Source organism: Gouania willdenowi, chromosome 14, assembly GCF_900634775.1.
Source record: "Gouania willdenowi chromosome 14, fGouWil2.1, whole genome shotgun sequence".
Lineage (NCBI taxonomy): Eukaryota > Metazoa > Chordata > Actinopteri > Blenniiformes > Gobiesocidae > Gouania > Gouania willdenowi.
The window spans coordinates 8,997,130-9,022,112 of NC_041057.1; the positions used below are offsets into that span (position 1 = coordinate 8,997,130).

Below are 24,983 nucleotides of genomic sequence, written 5' to 3' on the forward strand. Positions count from 1 at the left end.
TCAGTTAAAAATGTGACTTGTTTTATTTAATATTTGATTCAATTAAGTAAACAATACTTCTGTATCTGTCTGGCTGAAAACGCCGTCAAATTCAAAGCCTAAAAAAACCTATCCTGTTATAAAAAAAAAAGGGGGAAAAAAAGGCCCTTCCGGCCACCGTACTTTCTCCAGACCCACGTGGGTGATCAAAACATCATGGCGGCTGGCTTCAAGTAGGAATGAAAAACATGTCTTTATTTAAATATTTATTTTGATTTGTCAGTACGTACTCGATAAATGTATTAATCGGACAATATTTGATATTGTTATTGACATCGTTTATTTAATCAAGTAGAGGACACGGTTACTCGTTATTTCTCCTAAACAGCGCTGTTTAAATCCATTCATTATTACTGTCATTATATAAACATGCTACTTGCACAGCAGGCATCTTTTCTCTCTGTTGGCATACGTGTTTAATTTAATATCCGTGTTCTTATAGTTTATGTTTATTTATTTGAAAGGGACAATGCAATTTTACATAGATAGAAAATAAGTTTGCAGCTGGTGTGATGCACATAGTGTGTGTAGCTAATGCTAATTTACAACTCCTGTCCCTGGTTGGGCCTTTTTGCGCTAAGTTTATCCCTGTGTGTTCCTATAGGACCGCTGAGCCTTTGGAGTATCACAGGAGCTTTCTGGTCAGACATAATTATAAACAAATTGACTCAAATATGTTCAAATCATGACTGGAATCTGTTGTTAAATTAATTTTCAAATGTTTCCTTGCAGAAAGAAAACTGTCGACCTGATGGACGAGATCTGTCTGAGTTCAGAACGACAACATTAAACATAGGTGAGCAGGCACATCTTCAAGCTTACTGCGCTAACATGCTCTTTTTAGTCCAGTATGTTTATTGCTTTCCACTGCCTCCTTCAGGGTCCATATCCACAGCAGACGGTTCTGCTCTGGTGAAGATCGGAAACACGACAATTATCTGTGGAATCAAAGCGGTAAGCGCTTTAAAATGTCCAGAAATAATGATAACGATGTTTGACACACTCGTCTTTATTTACAGGAGCTTGCGAACCCTACAGTGGAGTCGCCTGATAAAGGTTATATCGGTAAGTTGAATTATACCAGAGTTACTGAACATTAGGGGGTGTGCATTGCCATGAATCACACGATACGATTCACAATACATCTCAATACGATATATACATCGTCATATCAATAATTACAAATTTCACCTTAACTAGTACAAAATGGCATGAGCAATTTATTATTTTTTTAACTTGTGAGAACAAGTGAATTGTAACTAACTTTCAATTCAACTACCAATATAAAAAACAAGTGGCATGTCTATCAAGCTCTCAAATTACATTTTTCAAAAAAGTTGAACTTTTGCTTCTACAATAGATTCTGATTCTGTTAAATTATTATTATTGTTTTTTTTTTTTTTTTTTTAAAAAAGTAACCATATACATCTGTAAAAGTGCCCAGTATATTTTTATATAAATATTTTAAATAAAGTGCAACGAACTTTTAAGCTAAAATGCATTGAGTAGTGAGGTAGTTTAACAAGGTCTGACGTGATTCACTGACAAGTAGTGACCGGGCGTTTAAATGCAATGCATGTTAGCGCAATTAAAATCCAATGTTTTCTTTTTTTTTAAAAAACTGATTAAAAAAATCAATTTGGGCATTTTTTGGGATAATCGTGCGGTGAAATATTGCAATATATCGCCAAATTGATTTTTTTCTTACACCCTTACGGAACAGGCTAAAGTGAATTAACAGATTCAGATTCTAATGTACAAAAAGATTCTGCCCTGTGATAGACTTATATTTTCCTCCTCTGCTAGTGCCCAACGTGGACCTGCCGCCCCTCTGCTCCTCTCGGTTCAGGTCGGGACCACCCAGTGAGCAGGCTCAGGCTGCCAGTCAGTTCATGGCCGACATCATTGAGAGGTGCGGCCATCTTCGTGCTGTGTTCGTTCTTGTTACTTTTCCTGAGTTGTTTCTTTTGTTGTTGCAGCTCTGAGGTGATCAGAGCGGAGGACTTGTGCATCGACAGAGGAAAGGTGTGTGAGAAGTGTGTGTGTAATGGTTGCGAATGCTGCAGTACACGTTAATAATTCCGGCTTGTTCTGCTTTCAGCTCTGCTGGGTGCTCTACTGTGACATGATGTGTCTCGACTATGACGGGAACATTTTGGATGCTTGTATCATTGCGTTAATGGCTGCCCTGAAGAACAGTACGTATGAAGTCTGTGTGGTTGTATGATAATCTTTCTTTACTCCTGAAAACATCTTTGGTTTGTTGGGTTAGTTAGGGTCTCTTAAAGTGGCTTTTGTATGATTGTTGTGCGATTGGGATTAAACTAATTGCCTCCAGTAATCCGCAACTTAATAAAGTTTTGGCATTCCTGGAATTCTTCCAGAAAATGTGCGCATCTCCTTTATGTACATTGAAAAAGCACAAAAAGCAGAAGAAAATAGCCAAAATGTACATAATTTTACACAAAATTAAAAAGAGAAATAAGAGTCAAGAACTGTCTGAGGACTTAAGAAGCTAAATTGTGGAAAAATATGAACAATCTCAAGGTTACAAGACCAACTCCAGAGATATTCAGGTTCCTTTCTCCACTGTAATATCATCAATAAGTTTATAACCCATTGAACCGTGGCTAATCTCCCTGGACGGGGATGAAAGAATGCAATGCAGGATAGTTAGAATGGTGGATAAACATCTTTTCCTTCTGCTTTTTTGTGTTTTTTTCAATGCACATAAAGGTAATAAACACATGCATTCAAAAAACATTTGTAATTACAACTATTTCTGGGAGTAATGGTGTATTTTCTCGAAAAATTCCAACAGTGCCAGTACTTTCATCCATGACTGTAGAAAAGATCGATTGTTTTTAATCAGTTGGTTTCCTCGTACAGCACAGCTCCCAGAGGTCACCATCAACAAAGAAACATCTGCTCCAGAAGTCAAACTAGAAAAGAAACATGGGCTCACCATTCAGAAACATCCAGTAGGATCCTCTTTTAGCGTATTTGATGAGTAAGTCGATTTTGTCCAGCCGGAGACTAAAAGTTTGTGTTCATACACATTTGATCATCTCGACCTTCCTCCTGGTGCAGCTCCATACTGATAGTCGACCCCACCGCTGAGGAGGAGATTCTGTCGACTGCACAGCTCACGGTGGTGACGGATGAGGAGGGCCGACTCTGCTCCGCTCACAAACCAGGTCAGGAAAAGCCTGTGGAGGTTTGACTGTCTTTGTTTAAGTTGTGTTTCTCACTGGTTCATTGTTAACGCTGCAGCAAGTAGAGGGAACTGAGCCCAATCTATTCTATTCACCCTTTCTGTAATGTTTGGTCTTTAGTGTTTGTGAAAAAGGAAAGATGCATCACAGCTCTCTTGAAAATCAGGTTTCATTGATGTTTTTCAGGTTATTTATTTTTTGCTAGTTGTGGATTTTGAAAGGAGTTTTAAGTTAATGTAATAAAAAAAGGGGAATTCATCTTTAGTCTTTTAAAGGAAGCCTGAAGGCTCTTTAAGAGTCTATGTTTAGAAGTACAAATGAGCACTAGCCAATAAGATTATTATAAATATTTTTTTAATTTAATTTTGAATTAATTCAAACACCTCTGTATAGAAGTTAATGGGTTATTAGACTAGTTAAGGAGTTGGAATTCCATTAATGCAACAGATTTTTGGCTTATTCAGGATGTCATAGATGATGAAAAGTAATGACGTAGAGCAGTGGTTTCCAAGCTTTTTTGGATCGTGACCCCATTTTGATATCACAAGTTTCTGGTGAACCCAAAGATTTTTTTTTTTTTTTATAGAATTCATTTTTATTAGTTTTTTTCTGTTTTTTGAAACTATGTGACAACAAAGTAACAAGATACACCAGCTCAGATTTTATTTTATTTTGATCTTTTTCTTTATAGTGAATTTTATTTAAACTAGATTTATATTTGACAAAGTAAAAGTATAAAATATAGTTGTTCAGGATTGTGTGTTTTGAATTGAAAAATAATTAAAAAAGTGTAAATCAGTAATTAATTTGATCAATTACTCAAAATTTAGATAGATAACTTTATTGATCCCACAGTGGGTTAATTTACTGTGCGATTTTCAGGCGACCCTATTTAAATTCCATTTGACCCCATTTGAGGTCACAATCCCAAGGTTGAAAATCACTAATATAGAGGATGAATTGAGATTGAAACATTAGAGCCACATCTCCAGTCCAAAATAATGTGCACTACATAATTTTAGATGATTGGGAGCTCAAGTTAGTTTTTCCCTTTAGTGGTATTATATTGACAAATCACAAAAATCTGGTATTTTGGCCAATTCTATATATTGTAAAAACAGTTCAGTATTTTTGAATTTAGAAATAGCAGTACAGACGTTATAACTGCAGTAACTGCTTTCTGGTAAAAGTACTAGTTTAGAGTTGTGTAAAAAGTATTTTCCTAATGTCTCAGGAGGGACGTCGCTGTCTGGAGAGAAGCTGCAGGAATGCATCAGCCGCGCAACAGCACGACAGAAAGAGATCCAGAAACTCATCGACAAAGTCCTACACAGCGTGAAGTCGGCTGAATAAAGACACGAAGACTGCTTTTTTTTTTTTTTATCTAAAAGCTGTATTTTCCACTGTCAATATATATTCTTTTTTTATAACAATAAAACTGATGACAAAGACTGCTTAAAAAAATTATTTTTTCAGTGTCCAGAAATATCTCACACACTCGCATACACTCAGGTGATGTCTCATAAGAATATGCTCACAGCTCCTTGACTAATTAAAATTTTCCAAAATGTGCTGTACAAAAGCCGCTAAACACCATCTTGCATTTACGATCTTGAGTCCATGTCTTGAGTCCTGTGCCTGGACTGCTAAACAGACTGAGAGGTAGAGAGCTGCCCCCAGGCACTGCTCCAAGATCACATTTACATGTTCACATCGACTGGTTATGTGGAGGATTTGGTGTCGCTAAGCTCGGCGAGGGGCGGGGGGGGGGCGTGCTTAAAGGGCAGTTTCTACCGGGGTCAGCCAAGCGGAGGCGGGAGGATCCGGCGGCCTGGCGAGGACTCCTGAGGGTTCGCTTTTGATCCTCTTCAATCCACTGGGCTTCAAGAAAAAATGTCTTATCTGAAAGATGGTTGTGCATTAGGAAAGCCCACGAGCTCACGAATCATCAAAGTTCAAAGCTCCGTGTTATAAAAATCTCCACCTTCTATGGCAGACACAGCTCTTGAGTTTTTTCCAAAACTGTTACAAATTTGTCAGTTAGAAAAAAGTCTGTAGTCTCCACAGTGAGGCAAAAAAAGAGCACAGTATTGATCATTTATGCCCTTATGGCGCAGGGAGGAGTCTGAGTGTGGATTGAGTCCATCATGTTTTGGGGAGGGGCTGTGGCATGCTCCTCTTCCTCTTACTTCTTGCTTGGCTGGCGGTATGTTGTCGTGGCGCTCCCCCCTGAGGAGCTGCTGCTCCCATAGCCATTTGCTGCTGCTGCATTTGGTGCTGCAAGAATTGCAACTGCACCGCAAAAAGAGAGGAACTCAAATTAGAGCGTTTCAAAATAAAATGCAGCGAAGAAGCTGTTGGTCAACCTCAAAGAAATCGGTAAAAATCTGTGAAACCAAGCTTAATTAGGTTCCCTTAATATCAGTGATATGGAATGATATAGTGATTCTGCCAATAACGTCGGCATTAAAGTAGGGTACTTAATTTACCCTTTTTACATTTTGTCCGGCCGGATTTTATAAATGGATGAAAATGTCTGGGTTTCTAGAGGTGCAAATACAAATACTTCGTTATTGTACTTAAGTCGTTTTTCTGGTATCTGTACTTTCCTTGAGTACCAGTATTTTTTTTTTGCCAACTTTTTACTTTTACTCCTTACTTTTTTAAAACAAATTTTCACTTCTTTTTCTTGAAACATTTTATTTAAAAATGTTATTCATGATGAGTACTAAATTAACTTGTTTCCATGTACCAGTATTCTACAAGTTCTTAAAAAAATTAAATATATGGAATTTGCTGGTTTTAAAACCCTGTCTTATTATTGAAAGGACATTTGTTTTACTTTTTACTGAAGTACATTTAGTAGTATGTACTTTTTTTTTTTTTTTAACTTTTACTCAAGTAAGGGAGCAACTTCAATACTTTTACCAGAGACATTTTTCATTCAAGTATCTATACTTTTACTTGAGTTCTGAGGACAAGTACTTTTGCCACCTCTGTGGGTTTCCCAGGGACCCTGAACGCATCTCGGGGAACACGTTGATTTAATAGACAGTAACTCAGCTAATATTTGCTCTGTCGGAGAAATTCCTGAAAGCTATAGTTGCTCTTTACAGCCAGTATCATGTCATTATAGTAATTTAACTGACACGTTACAAAATAACTAAAAATCCCGCTATGTTTTGACGAAAATTGACAGACACACAGCAGAGAGAAGAGAAAGACTAAATGAAACCCAATTACCGGTGAATTTAATGAACCCTCCAGGATGATAAAACCTCTATGGAGGCTCAGATAAACGTATCCTATAGGAAGTTAAGGTCACAGTTAATTATTGAAATGCATATTTAATAATTATTATTTTTTTTTTATATTTAGAACTTTATTTTAATCAAAACATATTTTCACATTCACATTCCATTTCATCTGGTTGTTGGGTGGCATTCTGTTGCCTTGGTAGATTCCCACAGTAAACCCAAACTCTTTATAAAATTATTATTAAAATAAATATTTAATAATTATTTAATGTTCTGTAAGCCTTAAGGTATTTTTGTGTTGTAATTTTAATTTCTAGGAGGAAATGTTTCTCATTATTTCAATGATTGAGAGATTTTAAAAAGGTTTATATGAGAATATTTAAAGACAGACTGTTATAATGCATAATAAAAATGTATATCTTTATATCTTTGATATAAAGAGAGAAATACATTTCTAAACCTTATGGACAATACAAACTTATTTATCTATTATAGTGTAGAAAACGTTGAGTACTTTGATTATGCCGAGGTCGGCCCAAGTGTCCTCTTTTTTGAAAATCAAAATATGGTCAAGGTCACCCTACATTAAAATGCTTATGGGTTAGTGAAGCTGCACTGAAGCCTGCTTCATACCACACACAAGAAGTTTGGGTAAGGAAATGCAGCAGAGAGATTAATGAGATGCAGAGAGAGGAAGGTGGGGGCGGAGGGGGGGGGGCAGGTGAGAGCATGTGGGGGGGAGGGGGAGGTGGGAAACAGCCAAGCAGCACCAGGAACGTTTGACCACACAGAAAACTGCCCGTAATCTGACAACAACACACATGCAGCTCAGCGACCGTGCTTTCTGCTCCACAGAGGCTTCAGCAACAAACAAAAAAAAAAAACCAAAAAACAAAAACTGGCTTTGCTTCATGCTTACAATCCATCACCGCTGCCTTAAAGAGAGCAACTCATTGCTTAGTGCTGTGTGTTTGCTGTTGCCAGTATTGCTGCCAGGAGCTTTAATGCGGCTTTTCTTTTTCTACCACTTTGCGTTTCGTTTGAATAAACTCGCAATTACATTAACGTAACACAAGATGGAGTAAATGCTCAGGATATACAACAAAACACTGGTGGACAAACAATAAAGATCTAAACCAGTAGTTCCCCAACTTTTCACAGTCCTGTACTCCTGCACACCTAAAAAAAAATAATAATGTAATGTCATAATATACAATGTAACCCTACAGGGAAATTTGTCTCTGAATTCTACCTATCCTTTTGAGGAATAATATACAATTAAAAAATGAATAATAATCTCTAAGGACATGATACAATGTCTTATTTATTTTATTTAATTAGCCTACTGGCATTTTCAGTGAAAAACAATCCTTTTCATCAATATGAAACTGTGAAATACAACTTAGGAGAACTTTAATGAGAAGCGTGAGGTTGAAAGGATACACACCACTCTACAATGTTTGGCTGAATTTGAAAGAGTCTGAGTCTCAAATCGTTCTCCACGGAACGTCTTGTTCTGGATTTTGTTTTGATGGAGATACTAAAACCCGGAAACATAGGCTACCGTAGACAGAGTAAATTCTGCCTTGTACTGTATTCACAGACTGTAATATCACCAAGTTGATCAATGTACCAGTTATTAGATCTACTATCTTTACCAGGGAGCAAATATTTATTCCCTGTTATTGTTTTCCAGAGTTTAATCTGGCTTTATTTACCAGCAATTTGTTCCGACTGTATATTTACAAGTTTATAAATATGCTTTTATTATTATGCATAGTTCCTGTTATGAACATATACAGTACATAGGCTACATCTGAAGGAGGTAACCTTTTAAATAAGAATAACTGAAAATAAACAATTAATAAAAATACAGCTGGTTTCCATAGCAAGGTAAATAAAGCCCAATAAACCTGGAAAACAATAACCAGGAAGAGATATTTGCTCCCTGGTAAAGATAGTAGCTCCAACAATGATAAACTTGGTGATATTACAGTCTGTGAATGCAGAATTTACTCCGGTATGTCTCCGAAATGTTTCCAGGTTTTAGTATCACCCAAAAATCAACTTTCACACAAGTACGTGACGGCAAAAGGCCTCAAGGTCTTGACGGCATGTTTGGCTAGTGGAAAGCAATGTAGCTCTTGTCATATTTGCACTTTTTTCATAACATTTTTTCACTGTCACCACTCGAGGGTAGTCTCACCAAGTCCAATGTGTCTGCTGGATGATTTATTTTCTATTTTCCACTGTTGTCATGCTGTTTTTAATCTTTATTCATGTATCCCCATGACAATTTGTGTACCCCATTGTGGGAACCTAGAATCTAAAACACTCAGAAACAAATGTGCATACTGTTATAATATTCTATAATAATATTAAAATTGATCTGTACAGCAAACAAAAGCAAAAAGCAAAGAGAGTAAAATGTAAGCTTGCAAAAGCTGACACCATAAAATAACTCAATAGGTGACCTTTTTTTTTTAAAATTTTTAATAACGACTCTGCTCAAGCCTTTTTTGTGGTAATTCTGATCATTTGTAGCTTCCTCTGGTAATAGTCAACATGTCTCCAAACGCTGCACACTTCACAGATCTGGTCTCAGTTTGTGTCTCTTAACACCTGTGTGTGTATATGAACGTTAATGTTGCTGTATTACTTGGATCTGTGGCTGGTGCTGCTGCTGAAGCCTTGGAGAAGGCAGCGGGGGCCCAGACCCATCCAGCCCACAGCCCAACTGGGACAGCACTAAGGGGAGGAGGGGGGGAGAGAGGGAGGGGAAAAATGGAAGGAAAGGATGTGATGGCGAGATGAGGAGAGGGAGGGAAGAGGAGAGGATAGAAGCAAAGAATGAGGAGCAGGAATGCACAGGAGGAATAATAGGGAACATTGGAGTGAAGCAGGAGGAGGTTTTAAGTGTTTCAGAGTGAGGTCATAAAAAGGAAAATTAACAGAAAAGTGCAGATAGTGATCAGGTGCAGGAGTTTTACAAAGGAATTATGGAAAATAAGATCATCAGAACAGAGTGCACAGGGGAAAACAATAGAGAAAAAAGAAAAAAGTGTAGCAGAGAAGAAGGGGAGGTTGAGTCTCTCCTGTCAGTAGTTACATGCTCCACTGTCAGGAACAAAGTCTAACTTCATTATGACAATGCTGTTAAGTAATTACAATCACAGATACAATCATATTTCTCATTTATTAGGACTAGAAAGTATCATTGTATCATGGATTTGGAAAAAACCCACTAAAAACCCCAAAACCTTTCAGATGATTTAAGGAGTAAACAATGCGATGGTGTGTTTGTGTGGCACATACCTGCTGCCTGTGGAGACATAAAGCCTCCCACCCCAAGGTTGATAACCGCCGTTTGCTGGTTCCCTAAACTTTGATCGCATCCCTGATCGCTCTAAAAACAAAAAGTCAGAATAACTTGATTTTTTCCAGGTTTTAAGAGTGACTCATGGGTTTTCATGTAAGTGTACATTTTTGCTCTGATTTCACATATGCCAATAAATATATATATATATATATATATATATATATATTTATTTATTTTTTTACTTTGGATTACATAATATTAATGAATTAAAATAAATCTAAATTGTCATTAATTAATTTTTATTCTTTACCACACACAATCTGAAACAAAAGTTTTCTATACTTTCACTTTCTCAAATATAACTCTAGTTCAAACATAATCCAGTATAACAATATCTGAACTGGCTATTCTGTATTTGTAACACAGTAAAACAAACAATCAGTAATTTTAAAGAAAAAAAATTCTCAGGAGACACCAGATATTTGTGATGTAAAAATGAGGTCACGACCCGAAAAATGACGGAATCCCCTGCTCTAGCTGTTTCAGTGCATGTGAAAATCAGAAAAATCAATAGAATCAGTTGGTTTTACAGCTGATTATAATCTACTGACTTTGAGGAAATAAAACAAAAACAAAAAAAATGCTTTTGGTTTGATTTGATTGGTTTGTTTTCTCACATTGTGTGTAGCGACTCTACAAGAAAACTTTAACTACTATTAACTTACATTATAAACACTTTCTCACACCTGCGCAGTACTGTATGAGGACCCCAACCATAATAAACATGACTAAAATAAGAATGAATGTAAAGCATGGCTGTGCATGTACGTTTGTGTGTCACGTGTCTCACCATCTCCCCCTGCTGTTGAGGACTAGAGGTTGCAGACTGACTCTGTGGGGAGAACTGAGACAGCTGCTGCTGCTGCAGAGGGTTAAAGATGAGAGGACCAGTGGGGATCTGCAGCAGTAAAACAAACAAACAAACAAACAAACAAAGGAGATGAAAAGTAGGGGAGTAACACAAAGGGGGGGAGAGAGGGAAAGTTAACAATGCATCTAAAACAGTATCACTAAAGGACTCCAAAGGAAATGACACAAGCAGATTGTCATGGCAGGAAGATTATCAGATACACCTTCAGCTAATCCCGCAGCTAAGCTCAATGTTAAACCTGTAAAGTCTGAGCCAGGGCTTCACATATACTACACACATGGATGAATCTGTGGCACTGCAACACTTACACACAAGAGTGTTCACACTGCTTACACACCAAGGGGTGGGGGAATTAGTTGCCAGGTGTGGTAATATACAAGCGTGCAAGAAAAAAAATTGATTCTGGGTTAATGCTAACCCTAACCCTGATATATCGCAATATTTCACTGCGCGATTCTTGCATCGATCCAAAAATTGTCAAAATTGATTTTTTAAGATCATGATCTTTAACAAAAATAACTATTTCATTGCGCTAAAATATGCAAATCACATCAACGCCCGGTCACTAGGTGTCAGTGAACCACATCAGACTATCTCACTCCTCAATACGTTTTAGCTTGGAAGTTGATTGCACTTTATTATCATTAAACATATTGGGCAATTTTATAGATGTATGTGGTTACTTTTTTTTTTTTTTAAATTTAACAGAATCAGAATCTGTTGCAGAAGCAAAAGCTTAACTTTTTTGAAAAATGTAATTTGACAGTTTGATAAACACCACTGGTACAGTTAGTTAACATTTACTTGTTCTCAGAAGTTCAAATAAAAATGAAATAAATTGTATTTTTATTATCATTTTGTATTTGTAAAGGTGAAATTTGTAATTGATATTGGGACATATCGTATCGTTTAGTATCAGAATATATCATATCGTGACATTCAAATCGTGAATCGTATCATATTCATGGCAATGCACACCCTGTAGTAACACAGGTATGAGTCCAATAAAAAGCAAGAGCATGCTTCTTATTGTGTGACAGTCACTGGTCAAAAGTCTTACCTGTAAAAGGTTCAGTGGTCTCAAACCAGTACTACTGTTCAAACCAAAAGGACTTCCTGAAAAAAATGAGACAAAAAAACAAAGCTAAAGTTAGAAATAATTAAAAAAAAGTTACATTAAATAAGGGATCATTCATTTCTAAACTCATTAGTTAAATCTGTGATGAAAGCAGTCACGTGAAGAGCTTTATGGGAGTGAGGTATCTTACCAGTCTGGGCTGTAGGCTGCATGGTTGGCATCAAGCCTCCTGGGGGCAGGATCCCACTGAGGTTTAGGCCTGGTCCCAGCATAGTGCTGGAGCTACTCATCAAAGTCTGAGGGCTGCTAAACAAACAGAGTAAAACGATCAAAAACAGTGACAATAAATAGCAATTAGCAACGTGCTAAAGGACGTGCTTTCATTACCAGACTGAGCTGACCACATTTATGAAATTCAGCCCTGCTGGATTGGCCATGACCTGCGACGACGTGGTCCCCGTGGTAATGGACGTGCCCATGGTGGGGAGGGGGATGGTCATGACAGGGAGGGGTTGGCTCAGAGCCAGCTGCTGCTGGGCGAAAGGTGTGAGAAGGGTGGGCTGTGATTGGCTCTGTAGCAAGGGCGAGTCTGAGGGGGTCGGAGTTAACGAGAGCGGCGCGGAGAGGGAGTCCAGGGGGTGTGGGGTCGAGCATGGCGTGTTCGTGGGAGTGGGTGTGGAAGGCTTGGGGGTCCCCGATCCTGAGGAGGAAAACAAAAACAAAAAAATGAATTTAAAAAAGAGCAACATGGATAAGATAAAACACTGAGCAGTTTGAGGTAGTGATGTGTGTAAACTGATCAATCTGTTCAGCAGCTGCTTTGCATTAAGTTACTGCACTGAAAACTGCCAGTAGTGATGCAATGCTACGCATCAACGTCCCTGCAGCTTTACATGTTCATATTCTGTCAGTTCTGGGCTCTTGTTAAGAGCAAATTGTATTTCAGTTATCAAAAGACATTCCACATCTGCACATCTTGGGATCTGCACAAAAAGCTTAAGACTTTCCAGTTGAGCTCACTTTTCACAAGTGATTGATGAAATCAAGCCATCCAAAGAGGCCTCTGGCTCAGCCTTGAATACTCACTCTGTGTGGAGCCCATTGGTGAAAGAGAGGCAGGTGACAGCAGGCCCCCCTGACCCAGCTCCAATGAGTGCTTCCTGTTCAGAGACTGGCTTTTTGCTGGAGGGGGCGTAGGACACTTAAGTAGACTACTGGTGGTTTGTGAATTATATGGATTACCTGGAAAATAGAAACAACATACTTAAATCACACTAAGGCTACGTTCACACGACCCAAATCTGATCTTTTTTCCCATATGTAGCCTCTATCTGATCTGTTAAAGACAGTCTGAACAGCACAATTCCAATTTTTTCAACTGCGACCCAGGTCACTTTTATATGTGGTCCTAAAATCCAATACAGATCAGATTTTTTTAATGTGACCTCAGTATGAACGGCCAAAGCGGATTTGATGCACGTTTATTACGATGACGCAGTGAGCGCAGCCTTCAATGCTGCAGGGGAACATGGGACAGGCTTGAAGCATCCACTGTTCATACATTCCTTTTCCTGCACAACAACATGGATTATCCTTAGCTTTGACAACTGGATAATGTAATAGAGCCACTGGGTCTCTTGCGTGCACTGCGCCCGTTTGTGTTTGACGTTCGCTTGTTGCCCCGTACGCTGATCTGATGTGTAAATTAACAGTTGTTTGTCAATAAAAGTGGGATCACCACTAAAACAAATGTAATTATGTTATTTGTATGAGAAAAAAAATAGGTTTTAACTGTGGGTTTTGGGTGGGACTCAGATATAAATATCTGAATGCCAGTCAGGTTCAGTTTTGCTCTGTTGGGTTGGGGTCAAAGCTTGAAGGTTCATACCATAACTGGTCTGTGTTTATCCCTGTGGGGCCTAAGGCATTTTTGCTTTTTTCCATTGCGTTTGATTTTACCTTTATATTTCATATAAGGAAATCCATAAACCTTACCTTGTTTGGAATAATTTTTTTCAGAAGAACCTCACAATTGTGACTGAAGTATTTTCTTTAATATGGCATACTGTATTAACACAGTGGATCTAAAACCACTATAAAAACTCAAATTTGAGAGGGAAAAAGTTAGATTTTTTTCATTATAAAAGTCACCAACATTTTTAACAAATAATTTTTATTGCTTGTATAGCAAATCTAAACTATATATTTCAGAAACGTATATACAGATGAATCAAACAAAACAGTTATATATAGCTATTTACAGAGAAATGGAAGCAATGTCTCAGGTGATTTTGTACAACTATTTACAAAAACATATGAATCACAAATGCAGGAAAAGACAAATTATTTGTGCCTCATTGTGTTGATATAAAACAATAAACCAATACTTGACACTACACTACACTCTAATCTCACTCACTACACACTAACTAAACAGTCAAATCACAGTAATAATCGCTATTCTCTCAACTCACTGTCGCTTTCTCTGTCTCCGTTTCTCTTTCTTTACCTTTTGCCTGGCAACAAAATCGCCGCTATATGTGAAATTTTGATTGGACGGTGTCACGTTTCAGCGTTGTTTTTTTTTTGTTGCTCCACAGCACTTTCGCCTCATTTTAGAAGAGCTCCTCGCCAGTCTTCATGCACACAGCGTGCAAGAAAATGTCATGGAAAAACACAAGCACATTTTTCCTCATATTTCCAATTTTATTTGGCCTAATATTTTAATTTAGGTTTGTAGTTTGAAAACCGCACTTTTGAAATTGGTTGAAACAGCATTCCAAAAATGCTGCGCTTTGCCGTTATTGGCTCTTTAAAATGATCATGTGATCAGGACGTGCCGGCGCATCCGTAGGCCCCAGAGGGTCAAAAGCAAATCAGTACCGCAAAAAGCAAAAATATTTGTCTCCCTCTTTCCTCGTCTTCCTTTGCACCTGCTCATGTATTCTCCGGCTCCCACTGCACAAAAACTTAGAGACAAACGCAAAAATGTGCATGTGGGTCACTTCGTAGCAGCAAACAGTTCACACTGGAATCTGATGCAGGCCCATTTTAAATGATGATGTAAAGTTGAGCAAAATTGAGCATTAATGCTTGCAGTGCGAGCGTAGCCTAATGCTCCTTTTTATTAGCGTAGCATACTGTACATACCTGAGGAGCTGCTGCCGGATCCCGATGGCAGTTTGATAGGTGAAGGTCGGTTCTTCACACCTTTTCCCAGCACAGATGTTTGAACCAGTGAAGAAATACCATCACCCTGTAATCACATTTTAAACTGAAAACCTGGAACTTCAACTGATTTCAAAGGGATCTTCCACCAGTGCTTACCTCGTCTTTGCTGGGGGAGGGGGGCTGCGCAACACTGCCTGAGTTATGGGACATTCTGACTTCACATTTCACGTCTCTTTCATACACTCCTTTATATTGAGTGAGAAACCTATAATTTAACAAAAAATATTCTTATTCAATATATAAAATTTCACAGCCTTGAATCTTTGGTTGTGTTCGAAATGGCAACACTCTGTACTATGCACTACAAACTCAATGAGTAAATACCATCTACTATAAATTAACTATGATTAGGATGGTGATCATTCCCACTTAAGTATACTTTGAAGTTTCCCAAGATGCATTTCTAACCCATGACAAAAACTTCTGTTGATTCTCTACCTTTGAAAGTTCTGAAAATATTTTAAGTGAGAAAGTGACCAAGTAGAATATCAACATGTGCTCATTTGATTCATAAAACTCGAATAAACAATTCATTTCAGATTTTCGGAGACCCGCCATTGTGGTACTGACAAAACTTCCACTGAACTTCAAAACAAGAGCCCTATTTACAAAAGCGTTAAAAAACTAATGGAAGACAAGAAGAGATGCTTTTGTTTTGAAAAGTGGATGTTTGATTTTAAGCTTGAGGCTCATCCCAGCACGATTTTACATTACACTTGCAATGCATCATGAGGTGGTTGAGTATGACTAGTGTGCCCACCGTACATACTTAAAAAATGTCCCGATACAGTATACATCCGGGTATTTCTCGCATACTCAATCTTGTCATACTATCTAATGTGAACGCACTACATACTCATTCTGATGTCAGACTTAGTATTAGTAGTACATTAGTATGCCATTTCAAACACAGCCATTGTTTGACAGAATTCAATTGAGAACAAAAATCATTAATATGACTCACCTGTCTGCATCTATCTTTGACCCTATGAGAAAACTGTGAATGAGACAGAAATGATGAGTCATTGTATATTCAGAGTCGCTAGGATTGTAAACTTGCATCGGTCTGTGACTGGGCTTACGGCGGGTGGATGAGCTTTAGGTCCGCGCTGTCGTCCTCTGTTTTTGGTTCTTTAGCACAGTAGATTTTGCCGTACACCAGCGGGTCTCCCATTGACTGGAAGATGGACACCTTCGTCCTCTGCGCTTGCCCCCCCACTTCACACTCAAACGTGTAGTCATCGATCACTTCCTGAGAACGACAAGAAAACAAAGAAGTATTAAATCAGCAGTCAGGTTGAGTCAAATGGTTAACACAACCTGACAATGACAATAAACAATTGATTGATGACCTGATTGAACCTTGCATTAAACATTGCATGCATTGATATTGTATTTATTACTTTATTACCTATTTTATTACCAATTTATTTGTCTGTTAGCAGGACTACTTTAAAAATATTTAACAGATTTGGAAGATTCCATCACATTTTTTGGGGGGGATCCCAATTAGTAAAAAAAAAATAAAAAATTCTTATCTCTCAAAATTGGTGAAATTTAACAAAATCTTATTTCATTATTGACCAATCTTTATTAAATTTGACTCAGTTATGTCAGCTTTGTTTCTTAATTACCCTACAGAGTTTCATCTATATTAGATCTGAATTGAGCATTTCTTCGTGATTTTACATTAAAAAATGGGGTGTCCTATTAATGGGAATACATGTCCCTTTAATTTCCTTTTTATGTTAAAAACATCAAAGTAAATGATATGTCATGTGAACAGTGAACTTCTTTTTTCTCTTCTTTAAAAACATGATTAAAACAGCTCTGATTAATCTGACTTTATTTGTGACTAATTTATTTATTTGCTGATTATTTAATTTACCATTTAACAAATTTAATTATTTATTCGGTGTTAAAATCCTATAAATTCTACATCTGCCTTTGCTTTGAAACATCAAGAGCTTAAAGAAATAAGAATAATAATAATAATAATAACAACAATAATTGTTATTTGTATTGCATTTTACATTAAATGAATCTCAAAGTGCTGCAAAGAAAGCTTAAGACCTACAATGAACATAACTAGCAAAACAGTATCAAACCAAAAACAATGATCCATATAAAAAGGCCTTTGTAAAAAGGTGAGTCTTTAGGCTACGTTATGGCCCTTCATCTGAAAGAACTTCCCAAATATTGAGTTGTACTGGTGGAAGTACATCAAATAAATTTGCATATTTTGTTGAGGGAATCAGCAATAATGTCATGCATTAATTTCAGAATAACAGAAGCAGGTGTAAGACTTTAACATTTCAGCGAGAAGTCAGTAAAATATTTCACGTTTACAGAAAAACTTTATCAAACCAATGGATGGTGCTGCGCTGATTTATTTTATTCCCGACCATGCAATGCTTTGGCAGCTCGACTTACTTCAGCAGGCCAAATCACAGTTGTGGGCTGAGAGTCTTCCAACTGCAGGGATTTCTCAACTACAGCATATTTTTCCACCTGAAGCAAAAACAGAGACAGATTTAGGATTGTTTTTGTTTTACACTTTAGGAGCCACGGTGTTAAAAAACAAACACAAGCTACTCACATCAATTTCCTTAGGTACAGTTAGCTGGCAGTTGCTCTGCTTCCACATGTCGACACACTGCAGCAGATGGAAAATCCAGGAGGTCAACAGCAGAAATCAACCACAAGAAAGAAATGAAGAAAGAAAGTAAGGATTTTCTGAGGGTAAAATTCACATAAAATGACATTTCACACTTTGAAATACACACAATAAAAAACAAATGTAAAAAAATAATAAAAGAAAAAATTGTGTCATTTTTTTCATAAATCTGAATGGACAAAATCTGAGCGATCTGTTTGTTTTTTTTTTTTTTAAATCTAGGAAAAAACAATTACTAACACAAAAAACCCTGTATTTTCAGACAGTCTTAATAAATGTTTTCATGGTTGGGCGTGCTAATGTAATAGCTATTCAGCACTAATGATACAAACTTTCCACAGCAGTGACTTGTACATAGGAACAGTCTGTGGTTTAATGAACAAAAACAGTGGAGAATTACTTCTCCATGGAAAAGGTTTTCCAGCATTCATTTTGACAGCAATTTTTGATTTAGTCATAGTTGTTATTGACTATAATACAATGTAGTTTTAGTCAAAATATAGTCATCAATTCAGGGCTATTTCAGTTATTGTCTAGTTTTAGTCAACTAAATTACATGATTGGATGAGGGCGAGAAAACCAAAGTTATACAAGTGACTTTTTGCTGAAATCACTGAAATCAATTGTCTTTTCTTTGGTGTTTTGTTTGTTCTTTGGATGAATTTGGGTAAAAAAATATTTTGATTAATTAAAAAAACAAAAAACTACAAAATTACATTGGGATTTCAGTCGACTAAAATATTAAGCTTAAAGCTGGGGTATGTAAGTTTTTTTTGTTTTATTTGGTCAAAAATCCATAATCATCTTATTATATTGTATTGCATATTGTAATCCAAAGTGTTCTGAGTGGACAGTGAATCTCTTCTCCTTCTCCTGGCTCTGTAACTGACCTTTAGAAATACAGCACCGTGATGCTGGACTTCAGCCAATCAGAGATTTTTCTACCAACAGGGCGATCCATGTGCTGTTTTAAGCGTTAATATTGGCTGCTCATCAAAAGTCGACGTGCGTTCTGGATCTGAGAGTAGGGACAGTCTCATGGCATTATATTCCAGCTGAAGTCTCTAATGCGGCTTTTGGCACAGCGGTTGCACGGCAAAGCAAGAGGAAAAAGGAAGACCGAGGTGGAGGAGCAACAGAATAAAGGCACAAACGTGTTCAGGAGGAACGCTGTCCGCGGAGTCGGTGTATGTGCGACGAACTGCGAGTGATTACCTAAAGTGGAAAGAACAGACCAAATTTGTCTGCAGTGTGGACAGAGTGTGACTGCTCTGATCAGCTGAGATCGGCTGCTTGTGTTTGAGGAGCAGCTGTGACTCTGAACCTCTTACTGTTGTCACAGCAGCAAATGATACATGCTTTCATGTCTCTAAAACATCAGAAAACTTTCCAATAGGACAAGATGAAGTTCCAACATTTGTCACTAGTCTCTATGGAGAAAAAAGTTACAAAGAGTTCCACAGTGTAAGCGTGCACGCAATAGTTTTGTTCAGAAGGCGAGGGGGGAGCGTGGAGCACCTCACGATTCTACATACCCCAGCTTTAAGACTTTATGTATTTTAGAAAGATTCAATTTTAACCTGATATTTGATGGTATTATTGTTTGTAAATAAACACAGACAGATCTGATGTGATCAATGTGTAAAACCACATGTTTACACAAGTTCTGATTGGATTTCGTCCCATGTGACAAAATAATAGTTTCATTTTTATCTCTCAATGAAAAAATATAAAATGTATTCTGATATAGTTTTTGTTAACATGTATTAATTTTAGTCTAGTTAATGCAACCTAAAAAAATTTAGACGAAGAAACCTAGTCGCTGAAATTAGCACTGTATCCAACTTTGTCTTCTTTCTGTACCCGTACAGTCCTACAGTCAGGGTTGGGTATGACATAAAATCTGTGCATGGCAGCAGCATGATGCTGAGTTTGATTACTAACGTTTCCGATCTTTGAGATCTTCAGGTCAATGACAGGAGCTGGCTTCCTCTCTTTCCTCCTCTGTAGGTAGTCGTAGAGCCGTAGCTGAGGAGGTATTGGCAGTTGGGACAGCTCCTGCTGCCGATTAAGTGCAGCTCGAGAATGCCTCTTAAAACACCTACAGTGCAAAGCACAAGATTACAGGTGATTACATTTACCAAGACTTTTCAATTATAATGTTTTCCATAGAGCGGGGAAACCTTCTTGGTACCGTTTCATGGAGCGTGTGTTCATTTTCTGTTTGTTGTAGAGAAGGCGATTAGATGTGCAAGTAACAGAAATGGAGGGGTCCAGGCACAGAGGTTCAGCTGTGGCCAAAATCAACTGACTCTCCAGCTGTAGTTTGTCATCCTAAAACAAAAGGATGAAATTATTAAATGGAATGAAACATTAACAAAAAAACAAAACAAAACAGTAAAATCCGTTTTCTTTACCTGTGTCCACTTGTGATGGTCACTGGTCATGGCATGTACATCACAAATTAGAGTCTGCAGGTAATAAAAAGACAATCATCCATCAACCATTGACAATGCTTACTCATTCTGTTCATAAAGCCCAGAGCTTCTTCGCATTTCACTGAAGAAATGTTACCTGCATGGTCGGCCGGAGTAAAACGTGTCTGCTCTTGTAAGTGGGGATCTTAGTGTTACTAGATTGCCTGTAGTCTCTCACCTCTACGACTACACAGCCACAGTGGAAGATGTTCACCTGAAACAGGCATATTGGAGAGGAATTCAAGGTCAATACTTTAAATTTAAATAACTGAAAGTTTTACATGCCCCACAAAATAATTAACGCATTTTAAATTCCAGCAAGTTTATGTTGTCTTCTTTTTAAATAATGCATTAAAGTTTTCTTTATTAAAGACAGTATTTTCAGGAAATTTACTTTGATGTCCTGACATGTTTCGACTCTCGACTGGCAGTCTTCTACAGAGGCATCTGCTGATCACCTTGATGTGACCTAGTCACTAACTTCCGTGTAATAATTCCAGCAAGGTCATTTTGTCTTCTTCTTTTTATAATATGTTAAGGTTTCATTTACACAGAGGCGTCTGCCGTAATGTGTCCTTGACTTTAGCGTAATAATTCCAACAAGTTCATTTTGTCTTCTTTTAATTCATACATACACGTTTTTCAGGAAATGTATTTTGATCTCCTGACATGTTTCGACTGTCAACTGTCAGTCTTCCCCAGATGTGTTGTAAAAATCTGTGTTATTTATTGTATTTATATCGACTTTTTCACACACACTCACAGATTAACCTTTAAATTTTAAAGAATCACAACGCAAGTGACTAAAAGTGGACGCTATATATAATAACAACATGTTCACTATTTTATTACTACCTTATTACAAATTAAATCAACACACCTGTGATTTTTCCAACAGATCCACCAAAACAGGAGGCAGTTCTTCGGCATCCAGGTACTCCAGCAGCTCCTTCTCCTCGTATGGCAGGCGAATTGTTTCAGAATCTGTAAAGCATTATTTCAACACCAGCATTAGAGCGATGACTCAACATCCTATATCAAGTATTGAAAAATATTCAATAGTTTAAATATCTTACCAGATCCATTTTTCCCCCTGAGCATTAAAGAGTAGCCTTCATTACCGGGGTACAGGTTGACAACCAGACACGATATTGACTCCTGAGACACCAGCTTTTCCAGTAGATTCACATTTCTTCTTAAATTCTTTAGGGTCAAAACAAAGATGACACAATTAATTTACAGGTTTGACAACACATCACTATAGGCTTGTCAACAAATACTTCAGTTTAATACCAGTGCAATTAACTGAACAAATAAGAGCTACGTTATCTTATTTATTAAATAACATTGCATGACAAAGTATGATCAAAAAGCCTAATTACAAAACTACAGCAGGATCTAGTTTTTAGTATCCACTATTTTTATTTCAGCCAACTTAGGTAATGTTGTAATAAAAACGCCATGCGCAAGTTTATTGCGCAAGATGTACGCTACATATTTAACATTATTTTATATGCTTGTCTGTGAAAAGAAAAAAAGAAAAGTTGGAACACCTACTGTTTATGAAACAGTAGCACCAGCTTTCATGGCTAATTCAACCTTCAATGGTGCAGAACAGCTTTAAATTGTTAACCCACTTTGTGTTCCCTGAAAAAGCCTATTTGTATAATTCTGGAATGTACATAATTTTTCACTTTTGGGTAACCAAACATTTTTACCTCTGGCTTTTCAGTACTTACCTTTGTACCATTTCAAGCTATTCATTGGACTTACACGGCTTGAACTGTAATAAATAACTGGAAAAATTAGGGTGTTCTCAAACTTTTGACCGGTAGTGTTGATAATTTAGAACACCCTTTTTGTTTATTTATTTATTGCATTGTAAATATTACAGCAAGGATGCTGCTAATATGTCACTTCACCATGGAGTTCTAACTGAACATCATAGAGTTATCCTTTGCTGCTTCAATAAATGGTCAAAAATGTCAATTTGTCTCATGTCTGAACGCAAATGCTATGTTTTTTAAAACAGCAATTTATTATCGGTTACAATGAGAAACAAAGAAATTCTGTGAAAATGTATGATAAAGTACCTAAAGATTTCCAACCCTATATACTGCACTATGCAACACCCCTGCAGCTGACCAATGGGCACTGGAGGAGGTGTGACAAGCAGCAAATTATCAAAACAAGTGATCTTTGTCAAACAGGAATGAGAATCTTATAAAGGAAAGGGCTGAAAAATGATTGAGGACACATTCACACCCTGTAATAATAAATATCAGTAACCCATTGTTGAGTAAAGGCCAATCAACAGCAAAGAGAACCTCATGATGATGAGGTTTCGTACTGCTTTAAATGACAATCAGCGAAGACAGTCGCATTAACCATCACATTGACACAGAGTTCAGTTTCTCAACTGGTGTCCTGATGTTATTCTTGGCCTCTTAGACAACATCCCTGCCCGTGGAAGTCATGTTTCTATCTTTCTTATTAGTTTTGTGTCGTGAAATTATTACTGCACATTAGATTAAATGTGTTTTAATGAGCGCAGGAAAATTAAGGGTTAACTTAATGCAAGACAGATTATGTTGATAGTGAGTAATTCATGTCAATATCATTTCCTCTGGCTGTTTTTTTTTTCTTTCTGAAAAGACAATTTGTCTTGACATCAATATTTATTTTACACCTTGATTTATATCCAATTATACGTGAGCATCACACAAACCTTTAACTCGGGCTCCTTCTCACATTCCTCAATGTACAGATCATAGAGCTTCTGGTACAAACTCTTTCTTCCACCTGACGATACTCTTCTTTTAGCTGGTCGTTGTCGAGCACTTTCAACAATGTACTGAAAAAATAAGTCATGCCATGTATTTAGAACAAGTTTGTAGATTTTTAAACAGTTATTCTTCAAACACACACAGAAGTGATAGAATGGCTTCTTACCTCGGCTCGGTCCAATGCATATTCCAAAACTTGTTGCTATACATAGAATAAAGAAAACATGTATTAAATCAGTTGTAAAATAACTTCAAATGTTGACAGATAGTAAGATTATATTAACTAATAAGACTGAATACAGATACACTGATTTTATTTTGGGTCAAATTTAACCCATCAGTGTGTGTTTATGTAACATTAAGTGTAAATAAATGATCTGGATAAAATAATAGTCTTACCATCGTGGTCCACCGTGAGGCAGGTGACGGAAGATGAAGCTGTTCTTTCAGCCTGTCACCTTCCTAACGCGACCATTCACACCCTGTAGTCAGATCACAACACGAACAAGACGTTAACCCATTATGTAACTGATGCCAAACAAGCGTGTTTCTTCCACAGATTACTGTAAACACACACTAAAGAGGAAACGTGTTTAATTCAACAAGTTTAAACACGAGCTATTAATTTACACGTAGTCTTACAACAGATCATCTGTGTATATATCAGAGCCCAGTTATGTTTCAGGCTGAGGTAGGTCAGGTGAGCAGCAACAAGCTCGATGCTCTCTGGCCGCTCAAGCTAACGGAGGCTAACATTAGCATGCTAGCCCGTTCAGAGTGCGGCCGTAGCCGCTAAGTTCGGAACTACGCTATCGACCGTACGTCATCCCAACCACAGTCCAGCGGAACGACATAGATATCTATCACTTGTATTCACTTGCCTTCTGTGTTGCATAGCGGCCGAATGTAGATTTGATGCAAGAAAACGAAATGAAATTGAAATATCAGAAGCTTCATTGAAAAAAAGTCAGAGCGGCAGCCATTTTCTTCCAGTGTGACAACAACAGCTAAACTTCCGGTTTGGGCGGTAGTGGGCGGAGCTTCATCGGGCACTCTTCATCAATGAAAACAATATTTCGCTACAAAAATGATTATATTACATTTCCGATTTAATACTATAAATACTTTCGAATAATATTTCTTATAATTTTGTTTTATATTGATATTTGGAAGGCGATAAACTTATCTAAAACTTGTGTTGTTGTTTGTTATTAAGTTAGTCACCTTTACATGCATACCCTCAAGACAAAATCCATATTCTGAAAAATAAGATAATGCAACATGTTTCTTTTAGCTGCCTAGGTAATAACTGCTGATTATTTCAATTAACCAATTACTCACTAGGATTTATATTACCTCACCTAAGAAAATAAAATAATTAAAAAAAAAAAAAAAAAAAAAAAAAACTTAAAAGAAGGGTGCCAAAGAGCTTTGTTTGTCATTAAAACATTTATTTTTTTATTTTTATTAAATGCTTTGCATCACCTGTAACTTTAAAAATGAATCATGTAACAGCTTTACTGTGCTCTATGCACCTTGGAGCCTGAAATACCACATTTTCACGGTAGAGGGTGAAGCAGGACAACAGTTTCTGTCTCACCTGGATGCCACAGGCCAGCAGATGAAATCATCGAGAAAAAGATAAATCCTCCATCAGAGAACTTGAAAGTATTTCATTTTTAATTTTAACATATAGAGAAATGTTTGTTTTTGTTGCATCCTGTAATGCAGGGGTTCTCAAAATTTGGGGTGAGGCCCCCATTTGGGGTCGCGAGACACTGGGAGGGGGTCGTCAGATGCCTTCAAAAAACTAAGAATAGTTTTTGAACAATTTGAGCACATTTTTGCTTATTTTGACCCTTTTTATGAAACTACACCAAACTTGCCATATTTTAAAATATTTTTATCACTTTTTCTTGCCATATTTTTGCTTTATTTTTTAAATGCATTTTTGTGACATTACTCCCATTTCT

At 37.2% G+C, this 24,983-nt stretch overlaps 2 protein-coding genes across 4 annotated transcripts; one reads left to right on the forward strand and one right to left on the reverse strand.

Annotated features, from left to right (window-relative positions):
- Positions 1-162: 162 nt before the first annotated feature.
- Positions 163-4,705, forward strand: exosc8 (exosome component 8). Its single transcript, XM_028466550.1, has 11 exons — positions 163-212; positions 644-680; positions 772-835; positions 920-993; positions 1,059-1,104; positions 1,846-1,951; positions 2,019-2,064; positions 2,141-2,237; positions 2,929-3,049; positions 3,130-3,236; positions 4,489-4,705. Exons 1-11 carry the CDS (start codon positions 196-198, stop codon positions 4,605-4,607), a joined length of 834 nt encoding a protein of 277 aa, XP_028322351.1. The 5' UTR covers positions 163-195; the 3' UTR covers positions 4,608-4,705.
- supt20 (SPT20 homolog, SAGA complex component) lies at positions 4,699-23,965 on the reverse strand. 3 transcript variants are annotated; one of them, XM_028466547.1, is made up of 24 exons: positions 23,892-23,965; positions 23,410-23,492; positions 23,177-23,212; positions 22,953-23,078; positions 21,301-21,427; positions 21,105-21,208; positions 20,322-20,438; positions 20,165-20,218; positions 19,942-20,081; positions 19,692-19,848; positions 17,670-17,726; positions 17,504-17,581; positions 16,153-16,322; positions 16,035-16,067; positions 15,167-15,275; positions 14,990-15,095; positions 12,926-13,081; positions 12,227-12,539; positions 12,030-12,145; positions 11,822-11,877; positions 10,681-10,788; positions 9,827-9,917; positions 9,171-9,259; positions 4,699-5,546 (listed from the first exon to the last, which is right to left on the reverse strand). In XM_028466547.1, the coding sequence occupies exons 2-24, from the start codon at positions 23,410-23,412 to the stop codon at positions 5,400-5,402; spliced, it is 2,493 nt and encodes an 830-aa protein (XP_028322348.1). In that variant the 5' UTR covers positions 23,413-23,492; positions 23,892-23,965; the 3' UTR covers positions 4,699-5,399. The 3 variants fall into 3 exon arrangements, with proteins under 3 accessions (XP_028322348.1, XP_028322350.1, XP_028322349.1); XM_028466548.1 differs by having other exon boundaries at positions 5,400-5,546; positions 12,030-12,142; XM_028466549.1 differs by lacking the exon at positions 9,171-9,259 and having other exon boundaries at positions 23,892-23,964.
- Between the last annotated feature and the right edge of the window lie 1,018 nt (positions 23,966-24,983).

Excerpts from the sequence above, each read along its gene's own strand:
- exosc8 (XM_028466550.1), top strand. Across the intron at positions 1,952-2,018 it reads ATGGCCGACATCATTGAGAG|CTCTGAGGTGATCAGAGCGG; the intron begins GTGCGGCCATCT and ends TTGTTGTTGCAG. Across the intron at positions 2,065-2,140 it reads TGTGCATCGACAGAGGAAAG|CTCTGCTGGGTGCTCTACTG; the intron begins GTGTGTGAGAAG and ends TTCTGCTTTCAG.
- supt20 (XM_028466547.1), bottom strand. Across the intron at positions 12,540-12,925 it reads ACCAATGGGCTCCACACAGA|GATCGGGGACCCCCAAGCCT; the intron begins GTGAGTATTCAA and ends TTTCCTCCTCAG. Across the intron at positions 9,918-10,680 it reads CTCAACAGCAGGGGGAGATG|AGCGATCAGGGATGCGATCA; the intron begins GTGAGACACGTG and ends TTTTGTTTTTAG.